This window comes from Herpailurus yagouaroundi, unplaced genomic scaffold (assembly GCF_014898765.1).
Source record: "Herpailurus yagouaroundi ecotype Mexico unplaced genomic scaffold, PumYag 205, whole genome shotgun sequence".
Classification (NCBI taxonomy): Eukaryota; Metazoa; Chordata; class Mammalia; order Carnivora; family Felidae; genus Herpailurus; species Herpailurus yagouaroundi.
The window spans coordinates 9,507,764-9,527,092 of NW_024412436.1; the positions used below are offsets into that span (position 1 = coordinate 9,507,764).

A 19,329-nucleotide genomic window follows, 5' to 3' on the forward strand; every position below is an offset into this window, starting at 1 on the left:
TAGAACACAGGTTGGCACGTCTCTCTTCCCACCACTGAGAGTGAAAGGGAGTAGATAAAAAGGCAGCTGAGCCCCAAGACACACGGACAAATGTTCAAACTCTCCACGGAAAAACTGTTTTACTCTTCAGTTGGGCTGGTAACTGTCAAAACATTTGAGACCATGACTACTGGGTAGACCAGCTACTGTGCTCAAAGTACGTGTGAACGCAGCTTTATGACAATGCTCATGTCTTACGTATCCTATATTATTTCCCAAATTGTAATGTTTCCTGCGCAAAAATAATCTCAATCTATAATTAGCAACTGACCAAATCATAATTCTGATTAGAGAGGCACTTGGCTTGAAAAACAATGGTTATTTTTACTTACATTTCTACAGTATGATATTTAGAGAGGACCTTCGCATAGAGTTCATATATGATCCCCCCAAAGGAGGATGAGGTCAGATCTTTTCATCCATGTTTCAGGGGCTTGGGGAGTTTACATTCTGCATGCCAAAGGCTATCTAGCCATTTAAAATATCGTCACTCTGACCCCAAATCATATCTCAAGGCTCTCAATCTAGGGAAAACAGCACAGAATGGGGACAGGGGAGGGAAATAAAATGCAAATGACAGTAGATGAATTTGAGTTCTAACCTTGGCACTTAGCTACCACTACCTAGTAAGGTAACTTTATACAGATCACTGAATTTCAAAAGGCTTCCTTTTCCATCTAAAACTGGAGAAATCTGGACTATTTGTTTTCATTCATTCATTCAAAAATGGTTATTAAGCCCTAATAGGTAGGCACTAGGAGATAGAAGATAAATAACACTAGGCTCTTTACCCTAAAATAACTCGCAGATCAGCAGAGGAGACGTAACACATGAACAAATAACCAAAAACCACTGTGATAACAACAAAAGAGACCAGCTTGATGAAAGGCAGGGAAGAGTAATTTAGTAGGAATAAGGATGGGCATTTAAATGTGAATTAAATCTTAAAGGATGAAAAAAATGATCCAGACAAATAGAGGCCACAAAGCCATTCCAGTCAGGGGGAACAGCATGAACAAAGCCTCAGAGCGGAAGAGCTGTGGAGTTTGTGCAGGGAATCACAAACGCTTCATTGTGCCCACATGTGACCACCCAGAAGACACAGGAAGCAAGAGTTGAAAGCAGAAGTCAGACTGAGGAGATCCCCACATGATCTACTAAAGAAGCTGGACTTCATCCAGTAGGCAATGGCAGGGCCATCACAGTGGAATGGTACGGTGAGGACTTAACTGGGGAATGGTCCCTGTGACAGTCACGAGAAGGTCAGAATGTCAGTGGTCGGTCGAATCTACAGGCAGAGCATCTAGTTAAGAATCTACAATAGAAGACAACAAGCTTGTTCTGGGGTGATTATAGTTTGATTTACAGTTCAAACACTAATCAGCAGAAACAGAAATGGACTGGGAATGGGGTGAAGATGTGAAGGCAGTGGGGGGCGGGGGTAAAGGCATGGAATAGATTCAGGTTTCTGCTCAAGACAGAACTGACATACTGAGGAGTGGCACCTGGGAGGCTCAGTCAGTTGAGCATCTGACTTGGGCTCAGGTCATGATCTCACAGTTCGTGGGTTCAAGCCCCACGTCAGGCTCTGTGCTGACAGCTCGGAGCCTGAAGCCTGCTTTGGATTCTGTGTTTCCCTCTCTCTCTGCCCCTCCCTCACTCCTGCTCTGTCTCTGTCTCTCAAAGGTAAATAAACATAAAGAAAGGAAGGAAGGAAGGAAGGAAGGAAGGAAGGAAGGAAGGAAGGACGAACAGAACTGACATACTGAATACAGGGGGAAGTTGACAAGATTATCTTAAATTCAGCTTAGGACAGGTTGAGTCCCAGAAATACCTAGGCAGAGATATCCAGCAGTGAGTTGACTATAGTAGCCTAGGGCTCAGGAGAGAGGTCTGCCCTGAAGATATATCTTGTGGGAGAATAAACTGCATACAGGTGGTAACTAAAACCTTCAAAGTGAATGTGACCACCCAGGAAACGGGGACAAAATGAGAAGCTTCCCTGACCAGAACCCAGTTATGTACCATAATCCACGAAACAGGCAAAGGAAGGAAACCAGAAGAGGCATCCCAGAACACAACAGGAGAGGTCACCCCAAGAAAGAAGTGGTGATCGATGGCATGAAATGCAGCCCAAGATGTCAATCCAGGAAAAGAACAACTGAGAAATGTCTACTGGTCTTAGTAATTAAGTGGTCACTGGAGAACTTACTGAAAGTGGTTTCAATCAAGTGACTAAGAAAGAAAGCCAGACGGCAATGGATTGAGAAATAGAAATATATAAGCACAAACTAACTTTTTGGAAATTTTAAATCCGAAAGGAAGGAATGTGAAATTTAGTGAATATTGGGGAGAGGGATTCGAAGTCCCGGCCGGGTCTCATTCTTCATTTTTTCAGACGGATAAAAAGCCTATTTTGGTAAAATTCAAATAAAACCCACATATATTAAACTGGAAGTAACGTTTTTAATTATCAGGAAAAACAAGGGACTCCTGTAGCCATCAATGGAATATACATATACGCATATGTAACATTTTCCAACATACCTTACAAGTACCTGGTAAAATCATCTCTTTTTTCACATACTCCAGGGGGCCAGGGACAGAGGGAAACTGTTGGCCAAGTATCCCTCCCTTGCTCCAACTGTTCCTTCTCTTAATGTTTCATAAAAACATTATGGAACACTAAGGAATATCCTTCTCCCCTGCTTTAACTATTTAACTCCTATTCACTCTTCGAAGGCCTGCTCAAAATCCCCCTCACAGAATCTCAGCATGTAGGAGACAAAAAGGCCTTGCAGGCTCATGACATCCATGTGTTTCTCCCTCTATGCTGAGAGCTTCAGAGAACGATCCCTCCGAGGTCATACTCGTGCCTCGGGGCAAAGCTGGAATCTGAACTACTTCTTCAACCAGCGTCCATTTCACAACTCATCCTTAGGTCCGCTTAAGACTGCAAGGAAGTCAAGCTTCAAGAATAATCTATCTTAAATAGCTGATTTAGTGTAAGACCCATGTTAATACACTTCTGAAAACTAAGAAGCTGGTCTATAACTTCACTTGTTGGTTTGTCAACTACCTACGACTACTTGATGATAGAAGTAAAGATTACAGATGTCAACTAATACTTACTTCGTGGATAGGCTGACTGTCAGTCACTAAATAGGATCTCTCCCCCAGAGTGCAGTATTTATTTCCGCCTCTGCCAGTGGAAGTGTTGGAGCAGATGTTGGCAGACTGTGACATACAGTATGTCTTTAAAACTTGTTGGGGTGTGAAATTTCATAAGGTCAAAAAATGCTGCATTTTGATCAGCAGATACAGGAGTTCTGTACTTTCATAAATCATTTCAGACAAACCAATACCATTTGCTAGTAAGATAGAGAAACTAAGAAACTGTACTGGCCTTATGGAGGAGATAATGTATGCTGTTAAGGTTTTAAAAGCCAATTTTTTATCATTTTAAAGCAAATGCTCGCTCAGAAGATCTTTAGAGTAAAAATGTGCTCTTAAGTCAACACAAAATACAAGATATTACTTCAATTGACAACAGGATTTTAAAAGTAATGTTCTAGTCAGAGAAAGCCATAAACATCTAACGTGTATTCCAGTGGGGGAAAAATTATTTCCTTAACCAATACATACACATTAAGTGTTCTCACTTGTTAAAAAATGAAATCCCTACATAAGAATCCATTTATATAAATAGAGAGATGTTTGGGTCTTTTAAGTTAGTATTCTTATCACTCAAATGATTTCACAAACCCTTTGGTTTACTGCTTTATCTTACTCTTAAAAAAATTAAAAGATACTATCCATAAAAAAGGCTAGGGCTCCATATAATCTTAAAATGACTTTTATGACATTCAAGGACTTTTGTTATCTTGGATATTTTGTTGTTGCTATTTGATATTTTTATTTTTATTTTTTTTTTTTGCTTCCATCTTAACCTCCTACCTTTTCCAAATGTAGCTAACAGAAAACAACACATAACCAAAATCAAAATTAAGAATGGTGTCTAGCTGAAGATTTTATCTCAATGGCACAGATTTTAGCTCTTATGCAAGTTTATTTTAACCTAACGTAACTTTTTAAATGCTTTATTTCTGCGTTAACACAGAAAAACCCTTCCGTTGATTAATCAGTAATACAATCAGCCTAAAGAGCCCGGCATTTCACAGCAATGTTATTTGTTGCCATTATCACAGGCAGAACCATCTTTCAGTTTATTTTGTGCTGTGTTCAAGAAAATATACAGTCCCTAAGTCAATCTTAATTACAAACATTTTTCTGAGATACTTGTAAGGAAGAAAAATTTAACTTCAAACATAAAACCTCCCCAGAAAATAATTTCTAAAGTAAATCACTTGTTTCTCATCAGATGATCAACGAAAAGAGCTAAGATCATGCCAGGAAACCGATCAGAAATGCACTCGGTACCGCAACATCTTACAACCAAGTTCACTCTAGCAACCGAGTTCAAAGGTCTCCAATCATATTTTATGAAGACAGGCCTGAGGTACACATTTGGGGAACTGTATTTACCACATTTAGGTTCTAACTACATAAAATCTTATACTGTATTGCCTTAGAGAAGGCCATGTATTATCGATAATCAAAGCTGAGAGTTTCCCTGCTCTTAAATACAAACCTGAACTCTTTCATAGGCTTCTCATATATCATAAGGGATCTGACATGTGAGGTCACACAAGTAAATAGATAGGAGGTGAATCAACAACTATAATTAACTTACTTGCCACTGAAAAGTTGTTGAGGGGATAAGGTAAATCCACATCTTGAGGCTTCTCTTTATATCCAATGAATGAGCCATCTGTCTTCAAAAGGAAGTATCTCGGCCTCCAGTTTTTTATATATTCTCCTACATGAGGAAAGCATGCATGTTAATGCTGGGGGGAAAAAATGAACAGCAGCTTTTATGTGAAAAATCAATTATGGCACAATATATGTCCCACAACACTGGCCTCCAAGAATTTAGTTAGGCAATTTTCTTTTAACTTAGCTTACAAAAGAAAATACATAAGCCTGCAATTAAGATTCAATAAAAACTCAAACATGTTTTGTTTTTAATGATTTCACACTTTGATAATTCATTTGCACCATTATTTCTTCAGAGAATCATTCATCTGAGTACACATTTTGTTCAGTTTTTCATTTTATCAGATGGGCTGTTAGAGCATATTTCAACCATTTTAAAAAGCCTTGGTAAATCATCCACACAGTATCAAGGAATTTCGATGAAAAACACTTATCATAAGGAGGAACATGAAATGGATGTTTATCTTCCAAGTACTACTGACTAATTGTGTCATTTTTTAAGAAGAAAGAGGGGAAAGTCTGTTTTCACTGTTAAATCTTGATCGTAACATGTTTTAACAACATTTTATTGTTCTGAATAGGGAAATTATCCTCTCTACAATGCTGTAAATAAGTCAAGGAAATGAAGGAACATGGGTGAACAGAGCTTAAAAACCATACACACACTCACACACATTAATAACCGTGAGAACATGTGCTACAATACCAAGCACATGATTGTCAAGAAATGCACTTTATCAAATTTTAACATAAACTGTCACCTCTCTTCCAAAAAGTAAGTTTTTAGCAACCAGATCACAAGTTGCTTACCTAATATGGGACTCTTCTTAATTTTAAGAAACAGGTGTTCCATGATACCATAAGAGATGGAAGGCTATCTGGTCTCAAAACTGTCCCCACTCTACTGGATATTTCTACCTGGTTCTTCAATATCAAATGTTTAATCACAGTACTGCAAACAACTGAAAACAGCCCAACTTTCCCTACGAATCAGCCTCTTCTCTTGATCCCTGTTACCCAAGCTCAAACACCTGGCTGTTGCCTCCCCTTCGGCTCGGTCAGTATTGCCTTCCCCAGTCTCCTATTAGCCTAGCCTGAATGGGGCCCTCGCACCCTGCCTTTCTGCTGCTGTGCCGTGACCACCCCGCTTCCTACTCACCCCCTTCCGTCCTAATGCGTCTACCACCTCCAGATTAATCCCATGCCTGGGGGTACCACTTTGATTGCATCACCTGTCTGCTCAAAAATATTCTGACTCCCTACTGTTTAAGCAAGTTTCTTAACAGGGAATGTAAGCCCTTCCATAATCTCACCCCAATATACATTTCAGATATGCAGTGTGCCTCTGAATCAGCGATTCTCAAGGTCCTTCCCTCACACCTCTTTATACTATTAACTGTTACTGAGAACTCCCACAAGCCCATTAATGTAGATCACGTCTAGTTTATTGTATCAGGAACTGAAAAGAAATTTTAAATTCTTCTGTCACTTCAAGAATAACAATAAACTCATTACATGTAACATAGCTAATATATTTTTATGAAAATTATATTTTCTAAAACAAAAAAAATCAGCAAGAGAGAACTGCTTTACAGTTTTAACAATCTCTCTGATGTTTGGCTTCATAGAAGACAGCCAGGTGCTCGTTATCTGCTTCTGTATTCAATCTATTGTAGTATGTTTGTTTTGGTTTAAAACATAGGAAAGCAATCTGGTTCAAACAGGTATGAAGCTGGAAAAGGGAAGAGCATTCTGACAGTTACAGTGATCTTTCTTTGATACTACATCAGCATTTGACAAGTGGTAGTTTTATGACACCATATCCATGAACTTCCTACACTGGGTTGTGGGAAAATCCACCGGTCAAATGAATCTTTTACATATGCATGGTTTTGTAACATCATACAGTGGGCATTTAGAAAACACTGGTCTGCTGAGTTATACTGACCTTCCCACTACTGACACACCGTATTACGCAAGTATCATCAGAAAAGTAAGCACCGGGAAGCCATCAAGCTCACGATGGCAGATATGTTCAAATTTTTGCTTGAAAACTTGATCTTCCCCATTGGTGGTTAAGGGCTGTCAGTCTTCTTCCTTGCAGTGATGCTTTCCGGGTCAGTGCCAGCCTAGGGCTGCTACTTGACAGAGCTTAATAGTGATTTACCAAATGAATGAATGAATGAATGAATGATACGTACACAAATATCCCACCACATAAAAGGAACTTAAAGGGCAAGAAAAAGAAAACCTGATTCCCCTCCTCACTTTGTTTTACTGAAAAAATATGGCCCAAATATTGATACACACATGCCAAATTTATAAAACCAGAATGTTAATAAACCCACAGTTCCCATCAAAAAAAGATGAAGGAAGTTCCTTTCTTGACTGTCCGTATTATTTTATTTTTCTATTTTTATCTATGGATTCCTACATAAAACTTAAAATCATTAGATATTACTTCTCTAATTAGCGATGGAGTATTTAGATTTCAAATGCTACTGTAAAGGAACAGATTCATATCGGTATAAGATGCTGTAAGTCTACCAAGCTAAAAAATGAGCAATAGTTTAATAATTACACCAAAGGTAAAACAAAACAAATTCATTTTAAATATCTTAATTTTTTTGAATGTTTATATTTATTTTTGAGACAGAGAGAGAGCGTGAGCAGGGGAGGGGCAGAGAGAGGGAGAGACACAGAATCTGAAGCAGGCTCCAGGCTCTGAGCTGTCAGCATAGAGCGCGATGCAGGGCTTGCCAACCATGAGATCATGACGGGAGCCAAAGTTGGACACTCAACAGACTGAGCCACCCAGGCGCCCCATCATTTTAAATATTTTAAAGAAGAAATAATGGGATAGCACTATTTCTTATTTTATGAAAGCACTGAAAACCCTTATTCAAGAAATATGAAATTAAAAGAAATAAACATCAAATTTTCATCTCTAAGAATAATTTCCTATCAGCCACTAAGTATTTACATGCTCAGATGCGAGACACGAGATACCACCACATAAATCTTCTTTTTTCTTAAGCAAGTCTTAGGAAATTTCAAATATTTCCTATGGTCTACAAGCAGGACTTCTGGTTGCCAAAAAGCTCTCTTAAAAATAAATCTATTGTGCACCCATGACACAGAAAGATTACATCAAGACACTGCAGTAGTCATTCACACAGGATGAAAAGTCAAAATTTACCTTCTTGACAAAATAGAAATAAGTATGATTTCTCACAAATTTTGGTTAATAATGAGTTGATTCAGTTAAATTGGTCAACAATTATACTATCACATGAAGCTCACAGTGGATCTCAAACTTTCAATGAACACTCTTGATATTTGACTCTTGTTTATAATATGAATAAACTTCCTGAGAAGATGTTTAGAGTACATTTATTTATTTGTTCTGTATGCTGGAGACAGTCATGGACAAATAAAAAAGACAAGGATTTTGACTCTTGGAGTTTATACTCCTGACCACATGAGATTTCAGGCACCCCTAAAACTCGGAGAAGCCTTCTAAATACTTCCTGAAAGCAGATCCTTTCGTTTATAGGTTCCCATTGACATTCTCAAGTCAAGTTCATACAACAGCATGATGTGCTGGCCTAATTAAATATTTATTTTCTAGTTCCAAAAGTGGAACTGAGAAGAGATTCGTTTTCTGCCAAAGAAATGGGCCTTACCGGGGACACAAATTCACAAGGAGGGAATAAAGCAAAAAAGCAAGCTTTACTGCCACCAACCCAGGCCCAGAACAAAAGAAGAAGATTCCTAGCTCAAGAGATAGAAAAGGTCATAGCTTTTCCCGATACCACGGCAGGAAACTGTGCACACTGGTGGAAAAGGAGAACTATTCCTGCAGCCTGGGGCTTCCCAAGAAAATCGGATCTTGTCCCACCGGTCATGAAAAAGGACCTGAACACTCTCCTCACTGAGAGTCTGGATAAGGCACACACTCTCAGGCTGCTCTAAAAATATGGCCAAAAAGTCCTCACTTTTATGGGGCTAAGTGCCCGGAACAAAGGTACCCTCTCTGCCTCCAATCCTTTTAAGCCAGACTGCTAAAAGTCAACCACAGCTTGCATTTTAAACATGGCATTTACACCTAAATTTATACATATTATATGTATTAAAACCAAGTTGTATCATGCTTTTATTTTATTTATTTTTTCAACGTTTATTTATTTTTGGGACAGAGAGAGACAGAGCATGAATGGGCGAGGGGCAGAGAGAGAGGGAGACACAGAATCAGAAACAGGCTCCAGGCTCTGAGCCATCAGCCCAGAGCCCGACAAGGGGCTCGAACTCACGGACCGTGAGATCGTGACCTGGTTGAAGTCGGACGCTTAACCGACTGCGCCACCCAGGCGCCCCTGTATCATACTTTTATATTTATAGCCCATAGGCTTCAACTATCTAAGACACAGCTTTGTTGTAATGGGGAGAAAGCCTTGTTTAAAAAAGCAGCAGCATTTATGGGGCTCCTATTCAAAGCTTACGGCGCGTTGTCATGATCAATCTTCAGCAAGCATCGAGGCCACACCCTCGATGTTGGATAGGTATTTCCAACACCACCTCTTCCCAGCTTTCAATCTACCTTAGTTAAGGGCCCTTTCAATTAGTTCTCACACTCCTTGGCTGGAGGCTTTATGTATTTTGAAGTCTGCTGGTTCCAATATCAAAACACATATATTTCCCAACGAGGATCCTGAGATTTTGGCCTCTGTAGTGAGCTGAATGGTGACCCTCAAAAGAGATGGACACACCCTAATCTCAGGGACCTGGGAAAATTACCTACTATGGCAAAAGACGTGATTAAGTTAAGGGTTTTGAGAAGAGGAGCTTATGCTGGATTATCTGGGTGAGCCCTAAATCCAATCACAAGCATCTCTGGAAGCAGGTGTAAATGTGAGGCAGGGGGGCTCTGACATTGAGGAGAAGGCCATGTGACTTGATGCTGCACCACAAGCCAAGGACTGCCTGGGGACACCAGATGCTGGAAAAGCAAGGAACGGATTCTCCTGTGAAGCCTCTGGAGGGAGTATGACCCTGCCTGACACCTTGACCTCGAACTTCCAGTGTCTAGAACTACGAGAGGATAAATGTCTTTTGTTTTGAAGCACCCAATTTGTTGTAGTTTGTTACAGTGGCCCTAGAAAGCTTAATGCAGTTTCTTAGCACCACAACCGAAGGCTTGTTTACAGAACCAAAAAAAGATGCCTACTGATTTGTTAAGTTCTTGGCATCAGCGGTAGAGAGACACATAGTTAATACCTTCTGAGCACAAAGGGAGAAATGCACCTCACTCTTATAAACAGGAGAGAGTCCTATTTAGGAAATGCGGGGTTGGAGGAGGCTGTTCACTAGAGTTCACAGTTTTCTTGGTTACAATCACTTCAGATTCTGGACTTCCGCCAACTTTCTTACATTATTTAATAATTTATTTCCTGTAATCTCTTCAAACACACAAATAAAAAAATCTCAGTGTTTCTGAGCACGTGTGGCCATACAGCACATTCTTGATTTCCCCCACCAAGTACAAATAATATTTTGGCTCTCAGTCTTGATCTTTAATAACAACCTCAGATGGGAGATGGTGGGAGTTTAAATCATGAGTACCCCCGTGGGTCATCTTTATTAGGAGATGCGTTCAGCTCAGGGCTGTCCAACCAAGTTGACGGTGTTCACGTCCTACCTGATCTCAAATCACATTTGTCTTTTTTTTTTTTTTTTAATTTTTTTTTTTAACGTTTATTTATTTTTTTGGGACAGAGAGAGACAGAGCATGAACGGGGGAGGGGCAGACAGAGAGGGAGACACAGAATCAGAAACAGGCTCCAGGCTCCGAGCCATCAGCCCAGAGCCCGACGCGGGGCTCGAACTCACGGACCGCGAGATCGTGACCTGGCTGAAGTCGGACGCTTAACCGACTGCGCCACCCAGGCGCCCCAAATCACATTTGTCTTTAATAATCTTCAACTTACATTCATCCTCGCACACTACAGACTATTTCATCAGCACTTTGCTGAGAATCACCTTTGCACTTTTAAAGCTGATATCATCAAAAAGTGCAGAGTAGGAGCTAGGAACGTACGTCTAAGGACTAAAAGCAGACTGATTAAAACGTTCAAATGGTCTTACATCTAGAACTAGGAAATGCTGAGATTTGTTCAGACATACGAACGGAAAAAAGCTGGTATCCTCACAAATGAATCATGTTGACGAGTATTTGCTTCATTCGTTCATTCATTTTTAAGGCTAGGTTGTGTTCCAGAACCTGGTCCTGACCCTAACTCCTTGAGAAGAACTGGCCGAGAACAGCTCGGGAACGCTCATTCATCCACTGGAGGCCCAGCCAACTGTCCTGGGCTATGCTGAAAACAGTCAGGTGAAGTCACGAAGATGTTACTGAAATACATATAGAGACAATCCGATTGAGAAGCAATTGGTACAACTATAGCACTGTTTGTCATGAATCCCATACGCATGATCATTTAGAATTTAGATGATACAATTAAGCAGCAGCTTTAAAATAAGCTACTTTCCTTGGACAAAATAGGAAGAAAACAAAAGAGCTGGTTATCAACAATTGTACTGCAGACACACTGAAATTCTGATTTGTCAGAGACACGGGTGACACGGCTTTTTAAACATGACTAACAGTCACTCATCCGCGCTGTGACACAGGCTTCCGAAGCTAACCGCTCCCTGAGGAAGAGGTGAGGGCATTCTCACGCGCAAGGTGGCACCACCGTCTCATCGTAAAGCCAGGAGAACTGCGGGCTCAGCTTTCCCGAGAATATACGTTATATATGCACATTCTACTGCCACGTTTAATCACAACACACATTTTCAAGCTATGTGACTATCTGTCTTTGTTGTCTCGGAGAGGAAGAATGAATAGATAGAAGCCACACTGGATGGGTATGTTAATAATTCAGGATTGACGGAGGGGGAGAGCCCACACAAAAAAGAAACTGGCCATATTATCACCGTGATAAGGCACGTGGGTCCCCTTTTCAGAGCAAAAGAAACTCTACTGAAGGCACCTTTGAGGTGACCACAGAGAGTCAAGGTCGATACAGGATCAATACACTTCTCCAGTGAGGCTCAGCTCTTTCCCCACTCCGCCTCACCCTTCAAGGGCTCCAGGTAAGACGAAATCGTGCTGCAGGGCAAGGACTCTGCAGCCTGGCACCTTGGTCTGAACCTGGCTCCTCTACTTTCCAGCTGCAGGAACTGCTCCCTGCGCCCCGATCTGAAAAACGAGAAGCGCGGTAGCAGCTCCCGGAAGGACACAGTGGGACACTGCTGACCCGAGCACAGCACGGGTCAGGTTTTGTTACTATTAAGTGGAACCGATGCCATTTACCATACCTCTCCAACCTCACACTCCATACTCCACTCATCCGTACTGCGCTTACTCGAGAAGATTGACATAGATGAGGCAACGGGCAAAACCTGTAGTAAATGTACTCTCTCACCCCAAAACAACATCTCTTTAACTAGCGGCAGGTATATAAAACTTGAATCCTACCTAAAGAAATGAAAAGGCTATCCCATATCAAAACACGGCATTGATTTAATACTTCTTCTTTCTTGAAGATATCAGAGTAACTAGTCTTCCCAAAAACAGAGCTAAAATTTTCGGTATCTTTTAGATATCTCTGAATTACTTTTTTAGTTTATTTATTCTTGAGAGAGAGAGAAAGCACACATGAGCACAAGTGGGGAGGGGCAGAGACACGGGGAGACAGTGAATTTGAAGCAGGCTCCAGGCTGTGAGCTGTCAGCATGGAGCCCGATGCGGGGCTCAAACTTATGAGCTGTGAGATCATAACCTGAGCCAAAGTCAGATGCTTAACCCACTGAGCTACCCAGGCGCCCCCTCTGAATTATTTTTATTAAGTGATATACACAGGGTACTGTCCCATGAAAATAAAATAATTTTAAATTTCCAAAGAAGAGCTTTTAAGCCAAAAATATGGCAGCTTTCAAACTGAGTTTATAGGACTTTAAGAAATCATTAGTCTTAAATAAAAGTCTTCATGGGACAATTTCTACCTAAGACAAGAAAGAGGTTTCATGTTGATATCAGTATAAAATCTATTAATTTTGAGGTTCACAATATAGTTAAGTATTTAGTTGCTTACTGACCGACACCAACCAAATTAATACACATGCATTACCTAAAAGAAATATAGCAGAATCCTTTTCCACTAATAGATTTCCATAAAGAAATATCAGGACCACAAATAAATAAATACTGAATATATAATTCACAACCATGCACCATGTCTTAAAGATCCTAAAGCCAAATACAGTTACTGCAGAAACGCACGATGATAAACATAACAAAACATTTGCCATCTCTGAAAGAGTCTGTTACATTTTTCTAGAGTGGATTGCGAGTATTCTGTTCCAATCAGTTCTAAGTAAAAGCCCTAAGAATGCCTCTCAGGGAATAAAAGAAGTAGAGTTTCCCAATGAAATTATCATCATCCTCTTTTACAAATGTCTTGAAAATAATCTTAAGGAATTATTTTTATATTATCTACACTGCAATGAGCTAGCATAGTAACAATTTTTCAACTGCATGGGGACAACCTGGTAACTTTTTTTTAAAAAATGAAAGTACTTTTGCATATGCTAAGAGCTTACTAAATATATCTTGATTGGGGTTTCCAGCTTCTACAAACCCCAATGTTTGGGTTATCACGCCCCTTTTAACAAGACCTTTCAAGCACAGTCCTTCCTTGCCCTTGGGCAAAATTCCAAGCGTTACTTTCTGTGGTGTCCTCTGTGAGATCTCCTGGACCCTCATCAAGCAGCTCTGGCTGTGTTCTGATGGTCTCCCAGGACTGGGTGGGGTCTACTAAACATGCCAGAAGCACCCCAGCTCCTTCATTTTCAGGTAACGCTCACAGCTCAAAGAACAAGGTTCTTGAAACACGGTTATTTAGAACCGGAGATAATGGCTTCTAATCGATTCACATTCATTCAGAAGTCCGGAATGGGTGCCAAAATATGCAGGAGCTCCGTGAGTACAGAACGAGTGAGACGGGTACAGCACCTGCCTGCAGGGAGCTTTAACTACAGTAGGGCAGCTGGGAGACGAGAGAACTGGACAAAAGTGGACGACCGAGCAATAAAATTCAAAGTGAAAAATCCTCCCACTTCTCTTCGTCGTTTTTAGCCGTCTAGAAAGTCATGGAGGGTGGCAACATCTCCCATGCCTGGCCTCTCCAAACAGCACCCAGTGTGCCTGGTGATGGTGGTTCTCGGTGACGCCGTCTGACGCATCACCGTGGGGAGAGGGGCTGGAAGCAGTATCAGCAGAGGATCCTTCCGCATTGCATGGAGACCTGGTTTGCTGCTGTGTGGGTTCCAAGACAAGGCACCGCACCCACTCCTCTCTGAAGCCTCATGACAACACTGGCAGAGGCATAGGAATGGTTCACGATGCTGCTTTCACCCAGCGGGACATGTGACACACCTGAGCTTTCACGTGTCGAGACCGTGCCCGTGCAGTCTATTTCTCTCATGGCTTTCTGCATCGTATTGGTGAATGAGGTCATACTGAAAAACACTCAGACGTTTATGATGATCTCACGCTGGCTGTCTGGCTGTCACACAAGGTCACTGCGAGATTTGTCTGCTCTTGTCCTGGTCAATGTTACCACCGCAACTGACCAGATGGAAGGTGTTTACAATTTTGGTGATTTCTGCGTTGTGCTTCCAAGATGCCTTAAAAGCTTTCCAGATGTACCCACATTCCTCTGCTTTACCACATATGCTCCTTCGTGATTATTTTGAAAAGTATATTATAGTCAAGAAATTTTGCTTCCACTGCATAATGCATGAACTTGTCATTTTTATATTAGGTATGGTTTTCACATCTACTTCCTAAAGAAGGCTGGGTTCCATGTTTTGCTTTGAAGCTGAAGCAATGATAAGAAAAGTACTGCACTGAATACCACAAGATGTTACAATGCAAACGTCTCTAAGGTCCTCCAGTACTTTATCTGCTTTATCTTCTGTTATCCAGAAAACTGCACAATGACCATCTATCCTTAAGCATTATGGTATTTGTTTCAAGGTATTCTGTAAATTAGTTCATCAAACCCAGGTTCCCTCCTAGTATTTTTGGACAACATTATACTTTAAACCAAAAATGTGACACTTACTAATTATTCTTTGAAACATAAGAACATCTTACTAGAATTACAGCAGTAAGTTTTACTTTGAGAGAAAAGCAAGGTGAATGGAGAGAGAGAGAAGGAAAGACAAAGAGAGAGAGCAAAACATCCACACAAACTAGCCAACAGAAAAATAGCATCTTGGCAATTTAATGAAGAATAAACCATGAGATTAGTTTACATAGCAGTAGATATGTTGTGGAGAATTACTCAATCTGCACTCAGCTTCCTGCTGGGTTCAATGTGAGCTAAATTATTATTTTGCCTACATTTACACCCTTGTAGATTGTGAAGGCAGAGCTTTCTTCTTAATCTGCTTTCTGCATGATAGCAAAAAGTCTCCGACTCCACACACTGCGTCAAACACAGGGTCATTCCTGGACTACTTTAACAAAGTATCTGGGGCCACAGAACTTTAAACAGTTTGGAAGAAATGGACGTTTTCAAAGACAAAATTGTACAGCTTCTTTACTATAAATATTTTCCATCTCGACACAGGATATTCTCTAAGTGTTTAAATTAGCGTAACATCCTACATTGCATATACAGCAAAGAGCCTTCGTAAATATCAAATATGGAGGCAGCAAGTCCATAACACAAACCTACTCACCATGTATCTCCAGCACCTACCCCAGAGCGGGCTGGCGTTTATCATTAATTGAACAGATAAACCTACCACCGTGTGAAGTATACTCATGTCAGAAAGCTCTCTCACACAGAAATCTCACTCGAACACAACCTATACGGGGTTAGAACACATCTGATGGAGAACAAACACAACCATCAGTGCCTCCCCAGGGCAGTGGTCGGCAGTCGACAGGAGTGCCTGCTCGCGGGGAAGAGGCCGTGTCCTCTGGAAAAACCCTCAGGTAATTCAACCCTCCCAGCCCAATATTCAGATCGCTGCCTTAGCAAAAAAACCCCAACACAACAGAATAGGGCTTTATCTTAGACTGTCACCCACGGAGTATCTCCTACAGTAAATTTCCAGAGCACAAGACCCCAAAACGACACTGAGTCGAACCACAAACTCACTCTACGGCTGAATCCATGGCCTTCCTAAGCCCTCTCTCCTCCCCTTCATTTTTCCTAGGCAGCATCCTGCCCGAGACTTGCCTCCCAGCACCTAAGGGGTGAAACAGAAGTGCTGAAAGCCAGGACGAAAAGGACATTTAAGTGCACAGGTCCACGCACTGTTCTCGGGCTTCACCCACGAGACCTGCCCCCACCCCCACCCCCCTGCCGCAACACGGAGAGACAGGTGCCAGGGTGTCCTCACGTTGCCCAGCGGGGCTGAGGCTCTGAGACACTGCTAACAAGTAAAGGCCAAAGCTGTGATCTGAACAAAGATCTAGTGAAGTAAACACAATCCCACTCTGCCAGGCTGCTCAAGCTCTCAGAAGTGGGGAGCCCAGGGTTCAAAGGCCAACTCTGCCACTAACTCGCTGTGTGCCGCCACGCATGCTGCTTAATTTCTCTGTGCCTCAGCTTCTTCTTCTGGAAAATGGGGACAACAGTTTGGAGGAAATAAATGAATACTTATGAAGTACACAGAACCACCTCTGGCTCACACACATTACCCAGCATTTGTCAAATGAATAAAGTATGGTTTACATCTTAGAGTATAGCTAAACAAACAAACAAAAAAAAGATGTAGCGAGTGCCTAATATGTATAGCATATTAAACTCCACAGAAGTAAGTGGAGTATTTAAAATAAAGTGTAATCTGTTCGGATCATTTGGCCGGCCTATCACTGTTGCACGTTTGTGGGGCAAAGGAGGTGCTGGTTTTTTGTGGATAAATTTCAATTTGTTACTCACTTTGCTTGTATCCTAGTTTCATCTCCCACTATTACTGACAACAATGAATTACATATCATTTATGCTCCCCCAATCGAAATCTTCTGCTAAAAACAGATAATGCTGTCACAGAAACAGCCTTTCTTGATTCACTATCAAGTTACTCTGTGGGGAAAAAAATCAAGCACGCCACGGGATTTACTACCAAACATCTCAATGTTTCTTTCAAAGTATCTCATAAAAACGTTACCACATACAAAACGCAAGGGTGCACAACTCATTACTTTGACACCAGGGCTTTCTCACTCTTCTTTTTTTATTGTGCAAGATAATTATCACTGGACCTCAAACATTCTGAATTTAGATCTCTGTTAAACCATACATTAATGTTACACTTTTATAAACACTTAGGAAGAATACTGTATTTCAACTTCTAGTATATTTTATATTTGCATCTAACAATTACATATCCAGTGAAGTCAATTATTCTTGACTTTATACTGTATTTTAAGATGTGATTATGCTTAAGTCGATAAAACTGTAGGGAATATGTTTCCATTTCAATGAATGTGGCTATGTATTCAAAGTGTGGTTCAAATGATTTCGAATACCAGAATATTTGCGATCAAAAGAGACAAAAAGCAAAAGACATCCAAGTAAAATCATCTTAACTTTCCCATGTTAATTCTATCATTTTTGTAAACGGACCTAATTTAGCAATTTGTGGCCAGTCGTCTGCTATCACTTTCTGAGGCAAGAACTGAGTGTGCTTAAGGGGCTCAGCACACTTAGCGCAGAGAAAGCGAACATTTCAAAAGAACAGGACACATCAAACACTATTCAATTATTCTAATAAGTCCATTTCTCCTCCCCAAGGCAAGCTTATCGATCAGACAAACAGCTGAAAAGCTGCCTCTCAATGTTAAAAATGAATTTACTTACCTTGGCCCTCTGAGGGCAGTATTACCTAACACACAGACAGGAAATTTGCTAAAACAATCTACCTACCGTTCCAACAACAAATAATCTGTAAAAAAAAAAAAAAAAAAAAAAAAAACACCAAAAAACCTTAAATGGGTATATTTCTCATTATACACAAGTATTTCTTTCCTCATCATTACCTACACCTCTACAAGCATAATAAAGCCTGTTTTCAAGTGTTTCCTGAAAGTTTGAAGGGTAAGATTTTCTGAAAATCAAGGCATCACAAAGGAAAACGACTTGGAGCATCAGTCATGAAAGTCATTCAAAATCCACTGAAATGAAAAATTATAAAAGTGATTCCCCATTGCATAAATATTAAGTTCTATTACGTTTCTATCATAATGGCCTCTGTAGAATAATTTGTTACTTAAAAACTGCAGGACACCAGAACATAAAACCTTCCAGTAAAGATAAACTAATTCAAGGAGATTAACACTCAGCCCCAAACGGTAGGTGATCGGGTGTCTTCTTACAAGCAGCCACCAACCAATAGGCCCATTTATTACAACCCCCTCGCTTACTAATAAAATAGAAGACAAGTGACAAATCAAATCGGTAGTGTAGGGTCAAAGCGCCAACCTAATTTTCATGCTGATTCTCGAAGTGTAAAACTCTTCCCATAGCTTAAGGATTATCAGTTCACTTTCCAGAATCTAATGCAATGTGTATTGGGTGTTTTATTCTTTTCTTCTCAGAAAGCACCGATGTCACACAAAGTAGGAGAGAAGTTTTCTGGCCTTCACTTTTCTGAAATACAAAACATAGGGTAACTAGCCCTATATGATACAGTCGTGGCAACTTTGAATTGAGGGGTATAAAATGTGCTGGTCTTCATGTCGGAGTCTTACTGTGCAACTGCACCCCACCAACTCCTCCCTGTCCCCCATGGCCCCATAGAACCCAGCCTAAACCAGAGAGCTTTCTTACAGTGAGTGGCCTTGTGTACTGAGGGAGAGAAAAACTATTACAAGCAGGTTAAGTAACAAACTTTTACTTTTACACGGTAAGATCTGCTGACGTGTGGTTTTCATATCGTGGAAATACACTTTTGTGTAGGATGTGTATTTACTTTTAAGAAAAGCCCTTGCTTTCCCTAAGTTAAGGGTAATTCTCTACTCAGGAACTATACCATCACCTGGCACACCTCTGAGTAAACGAGGTTCTTAAAATATGTGCTATTGGAATTAAACAGTTTTGTTCTTTTGAAATTATACTACCCTATGGACATGTGAAGGTCAAAGAAAAAAATTCCTAAATCCCAAATCCTATTTTACTTTGTTGGTACTTTAAAAAGTACCAACAGTTATCATAAGAGTCAGTTGAACATAATATAATAAATGCAGAGAAGGGACAGAAGGTCATTTCATAAAATTCTTTTCTATAATAAATATACATACTTAAGTTTAAATATCTCTTCAGAAAGATGCCAGGAAACACCAGCTGCTGTTCTATGTGCTTTCACTTAAAA

The 19,329-nt window shown here is 40.5% G+C and overlaps 1 protein-coding gene across 4 annotated transcripts in view; it reads right to left on the reverse strand.

Moving 5' to 3' along the window:
• The window catches only part of AKT3 (AKT serine/threonine kinase 3), a 309,200-nt gene that overhangs the window by 168,500 nt on the left and 121,371 nt on the right, over window positions 1-19,329 (reverse strand). For 3 of the 4 annotated variants that reach the window (XM_040451850.1, XM_040451847.1, XM_040451851.1), the window contains one exon: window positions 4,793-4,918. The exons of the other annotated variant lie outside the window; for it this stretch is intronic. In XM_040451850.1, coding sequence (XP_040307784.1) covers window positions 4,793-4,918 — 126 coding nt within the window. Of the gene's footprint in view, window positions 1-4,792; window positions 4,919-19,329 lie in introns of those variants that run through there. 4 annotated transcript variants of the gene reach the window in all.